The sequence below is a fragment of the Filicampus tigris genome, chromosome 17 (genome assembly GCF_054856515.1).
Source record: "Filicampus tigris isolate MCC_2025a chromosome 17, RoL_Ftig_1.0, whole genome shotgun sequence".
NCBI classification, from domain to species: Eukaryota; Metazoa; Chordata; class Actinopteri; order Syngnathiformes; family Syngnathidae; genus Filicampus; species Filicampus tigris.
Window position 1 is genome coordinate 10,000,454 of NC_141233.1, and position 9,383 is coordinate 10,009,836.

Sequence of the window (9,383 nt, forward strand, 5' to 3'; positions counted from 1 at the left end):
TCTTGCATTTGTCAGAAACTTAACTTTTTGGTGCTTAGCGGGGGAATAATGGCATGCATCTGGTCACGTTCATAAGCGATGACGTTAGTGCCTTCTTTTTTCATCACTGTTACAATTAGATACCATAGATCAGGGCTTTACAAAAAAAAAAAACCCTGCTAAAATGGCCGCCACATTGACATGCATTTTAGCTTGCGCTAATCTACTGCAAAGTCTGTTCATCGCTGACGAGAGAGCAGCGCCAAGTCGGAAACACGTAACCCGTCTGTCTGTTGATGGCACCACAGCGCCTTTTCCTGGCAATGTGGAGAACTGCAGCCAATTCTGGAACTAACAGACTCCGAAAAGTACTGTACAAAAGGGCGTTTTTGTGTGGGCCGAACACTATTTTCTGTTGCACAAATGACGGCTCGTATCTCAAGGCACCACTGCAGTGTTTGACCCTCGACCCCCCAACCTTTCTCCAAGCGTGTACGTGTACACGTTGCTGGTGTGGTGGCACCAACGGCCATCCTAATGGAAATGTAAATAGTGTGCGAGCGCGGCGCAGGCTGCTGATTATCCCGACCGAACATTCCACCACTTCAAAGCCCCTGCTGTAATTACAAAGCTCAGAGGTGTGCCCGACCCACAAAGAAGCTTCCCAGGCATCTCCGTCCCACTCACACACACAAACATGTTCAGACAAATTGCTTTCGCTATTATCGTGGCTTAAGTGACATGATGGAGGAAAGGAAGTGGGATGTGCGGGTAATTTTGCCACATCCCGGAGATCCCCTATCATTTGATCGTTCAATCTCTTTATCACTACTTTTTGCTTAGTTGTCCTTTAATATGGACCTCATCTAAAGACAAAACAAATTCCATGGCTATTCTTGTTGGCATCAGATTATTATGCACTAAAATTGGTTTCTAAGTGTAATAAAGCCATTTTTTGTTGTATTTCTACCCAGCGGGTCAATGTTGTTGTTTTTCACTGAAGTTTATGATTTGGTTCCTCTTTTGTTTCGTATTATGCACGGGACCGGAGGTTACGCGAGCCATCGCACCCCCTAGTGGCCAACATTACCTGACCTCAACCCTACTGAGAACCTGCGATACACCCTTAAATGGGAAGTCAAGTAAAAATATTTACAATATGTTCCTTTGCGCCCCCCACTAGTCTAAACACGGTATTCTGATTAATATTGCGTTTGTGCGATATGATAAAAGCAGAAAAATCCACTTTAAAAAAATCCATCTCAGGGGCGGCCATTTTGTCTTGTACTGTCACTTGTTACAATATATCAAAGAACATGATTAAAAGCCACCCAAGTGCCATTGTGAAAGAAGTACACAATAGGCATGTTAAAAAAATAAATAAATAAAAGATGAGTTCAATTAGATGAACACGGAGCTGAGGTGGAGAAACGCGCTACTGACACTCAGCCAAGAACATGTTACGTGAATCATGAATGACAAGGTGCCTGTGGGGCATTCAGGCACAAGCAAAGAGAAACAGAGCAGTTGAGGGACAGGCGGGTGCGGTGGGGGAAGGCAACAGTTTCTCCCCTGAGGAGCAGATCTTTTCATCTGGCCGCTCGCTGGCGCCTTCACAAACCCCTGATTGTCTGTGAAATCACCCCACTTTAATAACACAACCTCCTGCCGCTGCCCAACACGGACGAAAACTGAAAAACGCCACAGTTGAATTCTCACCGTGATGCGGATCGGATCTTGTGATGTAGCGTGGAGGCAAAATGTTGCTAAAGTGCAACAATTTGGAGTTTTCTCAAAACAAGTGTTTTACAACCGTTGTTGAGTCAAGCTACATATCGTTAGCATAAGAACATACAGTAAGTGTTTTTGTAAATCAACAAAAAACAAACTCAAGAAACAAGAATCCAGTTGCTTTGGTTCAGTCTTTGTGGATGACCATGAACTGGATGACTGAGAATCTAACAGCTATCGCTAGCATTAAAGCAGAATTGTTTAAGTAATTTTTAATTTACTATCACAATAGCAATAAAAAAAAACACAACAATGTTCTTGCTATAAAGAGTTTTTTCTTTACATCTGTGTAGATTTTCAGTCATCCAGGTCATGTAATCTGCAAAGGTTGAATTTAGGCAACTGGACTCTTCTCGTTTGTTGAATTTTCTGTGCGTGTTTGTTTTGTTCTTTTTTTTCCCAAAAATGACTGGCAATTCTGCATTTGGACCAGCGGTCACCAACATGGTGCCTTTGGGCACCAAGTATCTGCATCGACCACATGACCCTCCTATAATCTAAAAATAACTCACCAGTCCAATGCATGTAACTTCTTTTTGTGTTGCTATTCTTTTTTCAGTCACACTTGCACTGGTTTAAAATTTGGAAAACACAAAAGTATACTTAAAAATAAAGCAAGAAAAAAGCTGAGTATTGTACCGCATGACCAAACGTAGCGTTCGTAGAGACAAGGAGAATATTCACCACCAAATGAGCATATTTGTTCTCGAATCCCTGAATTAGACTAATGGCATAAAAAAAAAAGAAAATCTGTAATGTGGGGCAAGCCAAAAGTTGCAACAACCTAGTGTTGTGCCTTGAGGGGCGTGGCCTATTGAGTGACATCAGGATCTGAAATCAGTTGGCCCAACTTGACAAGTTAGTCTGCGTGTGAGCATCTAGGTGTGAATTGTGGCCTAAAGCAGCTCCTTTCTAGTGTTCTCATTTTGTATGCATGTTTGACTGTTTATCCCCTTCAATAAACAGCTGAAAGTGTATCGGCAACTGAGGCTTCTTTTTTTTTTTTTTTTTCACTTCACTTCACCAAAGCGGTGGTGTATTTAACATTTGCTCACACCTGACATTTTGGCTCGTATTGCAAAGCAAAAAAAGGGAGAGCTCAACGTGAAAAACTAAATCAAGATGCCACTTTACCTGAAATATTGAATGTACAGTTTTATGAACCTGGATTTAATTAATTCACATTCCATTACATAAATCCAATGGGACCACCAGTTTTGAAGTAAAAAAAACGTGGACGTAAACCAGATTTGATTTTGGACGTTCCTTTGTATTCATTATGAAAGGGATGGATTGTTCCTAATAGAATTGCCCTAGGTGTGAAAAAACACTATCATGCAACACATGCAATTACACAAACTGTGGTTTATTGGACTGAAACAATTTAAGCGGAAAAAAAAAAAAAAACTTCCAAAAAAACTTCCACAACCATAAAAATTAAAAAAATAAATTAACTGTGGAAATAAGTGTGAAGTCCTCGATGCCGGGAATTGCTTATCTGACAAACTAAAATTGCCACAATGAGTTAGTTCATAAGAGTCACAAGGAGACGCTTCACATTTAACACCGCTGAATCATAGGACATCACAGATGAATGGCCCAGCCGCACAGAGGCATGTGAACGTCTCATCTGGTTTGCGTCGAGCCGAGCCGTGGCACTGAGCTTAATCGTGGAACATAAATCTACAATTCCGTGATGCCATTTAGTGTGCAATTTTCAGCGTGACACACCACTTCCAATGCAGATTAACACACAATTTCCCAGTTGGTGCTGACCGAAAAGTCACGATAATAAAGCAAATAAAAACTGCTTTGAGATAAAGAAGAAAAGGAATCTGGGCCGCATCCGTGGGTGTAATACTTCGACAATTAGCTGTGTGAGGCCTGTGTTTACACATTTGTGTCATGAGGTTAGAGTTTGAGCTAATCCATAACTGGAGCAAAACGAGATTGCAATAAATCTAGAATACTCTTTGAACTCATTGACATGTATTGACTCAGATTTGGGAAAAGAAAAATGACTATGATGATGGAATACAATTGAAGCATATTGCTGCCATACCAGAAAAATGTCACATTATGTGTTATGTTCAGTACCACACTATAACGTGATAAATTACATGTTATGAGACAATCAGTATCATACTATAAGAAAAAATTCACATTAGAACATTATAAAGTATATTTTAAGGTGATAGTTAACTTTGTGATCATTTAACGATAGTAACGATAATTTGCACCGTGATAATTTTCACTTCCATATTAAAAGAAAAAATTGAAGCACTTCAGGACACGAGCGGAGCACAATACATCCTAATGTATCCTTGTCTTACGAATCAAAATTACCAGCTACGTAACGATCATACTGCTGAAAGAAAACCCCAAAAAACAAAAACAAAATAAAAATATTTAAATATAAGACATAGGGCTAATAAGGGCTCGGCCAGTGACCTAAACCAGAAGGAATTGTTTCAGATTTTTTTTCTCTCCCACGGAGGAAGGCACAGATCCAAGATTTTTTCCCCTCCCAATTTCCAAATACAATTTAGAATATCAAATAAAATGTGGGAACGTCTTAACTGGGACTACACTGATTTTTGACGGGGCTATAGCACCACTTGTAGCGCCATCCCTGAAGTTATTGTGACTCAATAACGCCTGGCGGGCCACCAGGAATTTTCATGGTGCTCCAGATGGCCTACTCCGGGCCTGGTCGTGGGTGACTTTGGGCGTGAGGCGTTCTGCTTTCCTAAGGTAAAATATGTACCTCAAACTCTACGAGTTTCAAAAGCCAAAATAATGTATCAAGTCAAACTTAAGTGATGTATCTACATGTGGCTTGTACTACTTCCACCATTAATGATGAAAACATCGTGACTGTCGTTTGGTCAATTTCAGTTCAATTTCTATCGGTAACATAACATCCGCCTTTGCCGAGCAATACCTGAAGGCAGCGCCGCTCAACATCCTGGTGAAACGCGATTGGTCGAAGCCGGGAGTGGGCGTCACGTGACGTATGTACATACAAACGCCTACACGCGACTTGACTTGACAGCATCAACACGACGCGGAGCTAGTCGGAGCACAACCGACTGGTTCAGGGAGACTATGGAGATGACTAGCCGGGAAAGCGGGACTGATTTGGGCGGCAGTTCGACAGAGGAGGCGAGGAAAAGATCACCTTCCCTTCCGGGAGCGACGCGGCATCGCCATCCGTTCAGCGTGGAGGCGATCATGTCCGGGAGGACGACGGGGGCGAGGCGCGCGTGGGAGCCCGCTCGGTGCAAGGCGGAGGCCGGATCACCACCCGGGGAATTTGGTTCCGTTTACAGGTGCGGGGATGCGGCTGCCCAGGGCCGGAAGAGCTACCCGGCAGCGCCCTCGTCGCCGGTCAAGTCCGAAACATCCGAGGCGGAAGACTGGCTGCTCTCCTCTCAGCCTCGTGAGTTTTAAACACATTTTTCAGTACTCCACATTTCCGATGACATTTCAAATGAATGCAGACGTTTGTACTGATGTTAACCAAGTTAAAAAATACCTTGGGATCAATTTTCCATAATCCCCAAATTTCTACTTCGTCCACAATTCCACATACTTATACTTGAGTAAAAGACATGTTCCAAATTTAACTAATACTTCATTAATTTACATAACCAACATCATTTACAAAAAAAAATGAGTCATCAATTACCTTTACGGAGCTATTTGTAACAGAAATTCTCACATTTTCTTGATAAAATTTCCAAGATAAGAGAAATTTTACAAACAGACCTCCTCCTTCCACATGTCTTGACTGATTCAAACTAACCCAACTTAAAACTGTAGAGCTCATTGTGGACATATGGAATTATATACCACATCCCACAAATTCTCCCATATAAAAGTCCCAAATTAAGAGATGTTTTACATATCGTCGCTGTCCTATGAAAAACACTTATGTCCAGTTTTTGACAAAAAAAAGACAAAAAAAAAATTCACATTAATGCAATGTCTGTATAACGCAGAAACACCATTCACGTAAAAATAAGAACATTGAAAAAAAAAAGGGACATAAGTGTTTTTCACCAGACAGCGACGATATGTTGCCTCCTTTCAACCTCTTGTCTGCCTGACTAATTCTAACCATTACATCAAGTCTCACTGCATTCTACAGTCAATTAATTCCAGAGCATTTTAGTTCAGCATCAGTGCTTCAGAATTTACATGCACATTTTTTTTTTTTACCACAATTTGTAGTCTTTAGTTTGTTATTTTTCATTTCTCTTTACATATTTCTCATAGGTGGCAGTTTGTGGGGGATTAAAACATATTTGAAGAAAATTTGACAATGCAAACTGAACTTTGTATCAGAGTAGGCCCACATGGGTCGGGCCCTAATTAAAACAAAACAGTACTATACAGCCAATCTACACTGTGCATTGTTATTAGGCACTGTAACATTGTGCACAGTTTGAACATGATTAGATTGTGCAGGTATACCTAATATTTTGGCTGTTGAGTCTCGACTGACCCATCGGTTCCCTCCTCCAGATCACATCAGTCCCGCCTGCCAGTTGAGGAAGCACAAATCCAACCGTAAGCCGCGCACACCCTTCACCACGCCTCAACTTCTGGCTCTGGAGAGAAAGTTCCGGCAGAAGCAGTATCTGTCCATCGCCGAGCGGGCCGAGTTCTCGTCCTCCCTCACCCTGACCGAGACCCAGGTGAAGATCTGGTTCCAGAACCGCCGGGCCAAGGCCAAGAGGCTCCAGGAGGCTGAGCTGGAGAAACTCAAGATGGTCGCCACGGCTAAATCGACGACGACGACGACGCCGCTGGCTCAGCCCAGCCTCCGGTTGCCACTGACGCTGGGTGCCATGTCTCTATACGGACAGTCCTTCTCCGCATATCAACACAGAGCCATGATGCCCTTTTCGCCATTAGGACTGTACACCGCTCCCCTGGGCTACAGCATGTACCACTTGTCATAGGAATGGGATTAATCACTGACTTTGAGGAGGACGCATTGAGGATGCCGGACTGACTTAGCATGTTTATAGTCGCACAAGGAGATCTTTTCTCCTCTCCCCATGGTGAGGATTGTAAAACGGTTTAGACGAGCTGACTGCTCACATGATGTCTCGCTCACCGGCTCATGTTTACTACACACTTGCACTGGACTCTCAATTGATAGCCAAACGTGCCTTTTGTCCACAAGGGCCTTACAGTGACCGTACAGTGAACCCCTGTTTACTGAGGGGGATATCATCCAGACCCACTCGCAATAGGTGAAAATCCATGCTAGAGAAGTAAAGTATTGTATATGGTTTTACCCCTTCTATGCTTTAAACGCATTCAACTGATGAAAACACACTTAAATGTATTCCTTAGCACCTGTCTCTCATACAGTTCTCCACATAAGAGGCAAAGAGTGATTGCTTCAAGCTCACTCCCAGTTGAAGTTTACTGTAAAATTGACAAAATAAAATATCACTCAAAACACTCTTTTAAAAATATTGTTCCCCATCGAAGTGAATGGAAATGCCATTATTAAATTCCACCCTTCCCCTGAAAAACACCCAGCAAAAATCGCACTCTATAATATACTTTCCAAAATATATACACTTAAATACAATTACACTCCCTCTTTCAATGCACGTTGTGCTACTCATTCTGGTGTCCAATAGGGATGTAACCATCACTTCAGCTAAACACAAAATTGTGAACTACATAGACGATACTCCTCACCTGCTGCACCGACAGGAACACATGACGAGAATAAACTGATTGGCCAAGCCTTTTTCTTTGTCACTATGTACCAAAAAGATTAGTGTTACCCTCCCCATATTATTTTTCTTTAACGATAGTGTGTTTTTATACAGTTTGTGAGCTTTAAAAAAAAAAATAGAATAAATTATATTGAAATAATCTGCAACCAGTCCATATAATCAACTGAGTCAATAAACAGCTTGAAGCCAGCAAAAAAAAAAAAAAAACAATGGCAATGGCTCGTATCTTGACAAACACAGAAGTCGTATCACCACACTGTATATTTTAACACCAAAATGTTTAACAAAATCTTATAGTGTCAAACAAAAGTCCACTAGCTTAATGCTAGCATAACCAGAATGGCATAGAAGGGCTAATGGAAATGAGCATCGATTTATAAACCTTAAAGCAACTGCTACTTCAACACCCATGGAGCTGCAGCACACAGAAACAAAGCAAATAATGCCCACAGGCAAATCTCTACTCTGTGGGAACAACATTTCTTGCTGGAACAATTTTGGGGACCTTCTCTGCCTCTTAATTATACCGCATCTCTCCCCGTAGACCTCAGCGCTCAAATGCCACGACACAGTGGGGATGCGAACAATAAACTGTGATATAGCGGAGGAACACTAATGCTCGAGAGATTCAGCTTCAAAACCAAAAAAAAAACTCAATGTTAATAGACCTGTTTTTATTCTACTCACTATTCATCCCAATCACATTTTTGTATGACCTTTTATTCTGGCTTTAACCACCCCAGCAATACAACATGGTGGCCTTAAACCTATTTATTCTCTCTGGAACTGTTGGGATTGTACAAGTGACTTTTTATATATTTATGATTATTTGTGAGAACGCGGTATGTGTGATATTTGTATGGTTCTTGAACGAGGGTCCACATTATGATGTGCGGTTTATACTGCATGTATTTTGTTGAAATCAAAAGCCTTAGTGTGTTTTAAAAATTTTTTTTTTTTATAAAAAAAAAAAAAAAAAAGTGTTGTTTGTCTCTCATAGTCAAACCTTGTCCTGCGCTTACGTTTCATGCAAGTACAAATTCGGTTTACGATGGCGTTATGTTCCCATGGCGGCGATGTAACGAATTTGTACACAAGTCCGAACAGGTTCTAGAATATCACTAACAGTAGTGAAGTCATAATTACATTATTTATTGTATGAAAAACACGTGAGTATAAAAATAAAACCTTGTGTCTTTGTAGCTGTTTGCACATGTGTGTGTGTGTAGTGTAGCTCTTTGATCAGTGCAGTAATTTCACGCAAAGGTTTGTCAAACCCGTTAGTACTTCCAGTTCAACCGGTTCAACTTATTTTTTTTATAATCACAAAGCTAAATATTGTCACCATCTACTGTAAGTCACTTTTTCAGTCTTTTCAGACATGAAACATGGTCTAAACCAAACACTGATATATTTATTAAGAATTTCCTTTCAGAAGTACAATTGAAGGGTGTTGAACTAAGGATGTAGTTGAGTTTAGCAAAAGTGGCCAGATTCATAAGATGTTTTAGGCAAAATTAATTTTCTGTCACAATATGACACAGGCCATTATTTTAAGGTGACGATATATGTATTATGTTGTGGAAGAGGTACTTTTAATCCGTGTATGCAGATTGTTGATACTTTGGAATGTCTGCTCACCCATCAAGTAAAACGATGGACCAAGTCATTTTTAGTTACCTGCCTACAGAATTGTGTAAAATGTGTATGTGAGCGAGGGGCTATTTAACGCCAATATCGGGTTTCTCCACGTTGGCAGCATGGCTAGCCAAAATTCCACAACGAAAGAACCACTTTGAAATAGCCAAAAGATAAGAAGTGCTTCCATGTTAGCACAAATTAGTG

At 41.0% G+C, this 9,383-nt stretch overlaps 1 protein-coding gene across 1 annotated transcript; it reads left to right on the forward strand.

Moving 5' to 3' along the window:
- Positions 1–4,729: 4,729 nt before the first annotated feature.
- Positions 4,730–8,740, forward strand: msx2b (muscle segment homeobox 2b). The gene is made up of 2 exons (XM_086013406.1): positions 4,730–5,212; positions 6,301–8,740. Exons 1-2 carry the CDS (start codon positions 4,879–4,881, stop codon positions 6,738–6,740), a joined length of 774 nt encoding a protein of 257 aa, XP_085869532.1. The 5' UTR covers positions 4,730–4,878; the 3' UTR covers positions 6,741–8,740.
- The last annotated feature ends 643 nt before the right edge of the window (positions 8,741–9,383 follow it).

Excerpts from the sequence above, each read along its gene's own strand:
- msx2b (XM_086013406.1), top strand. The coding sequence starts at position 4,879 with ATGGAGATGACTAGCCGGGAAAGCGGGACTGATTTGGGCGGCAGTTCG. Across the intron at positions 5,213-6,300 it reads GCTGCTCTCCTCTCAGCCTC|ATCACATCAGTCCCGCCTGC; the intron begins GTGAGTTTTAAA and ends TCCCTCCTCCAG.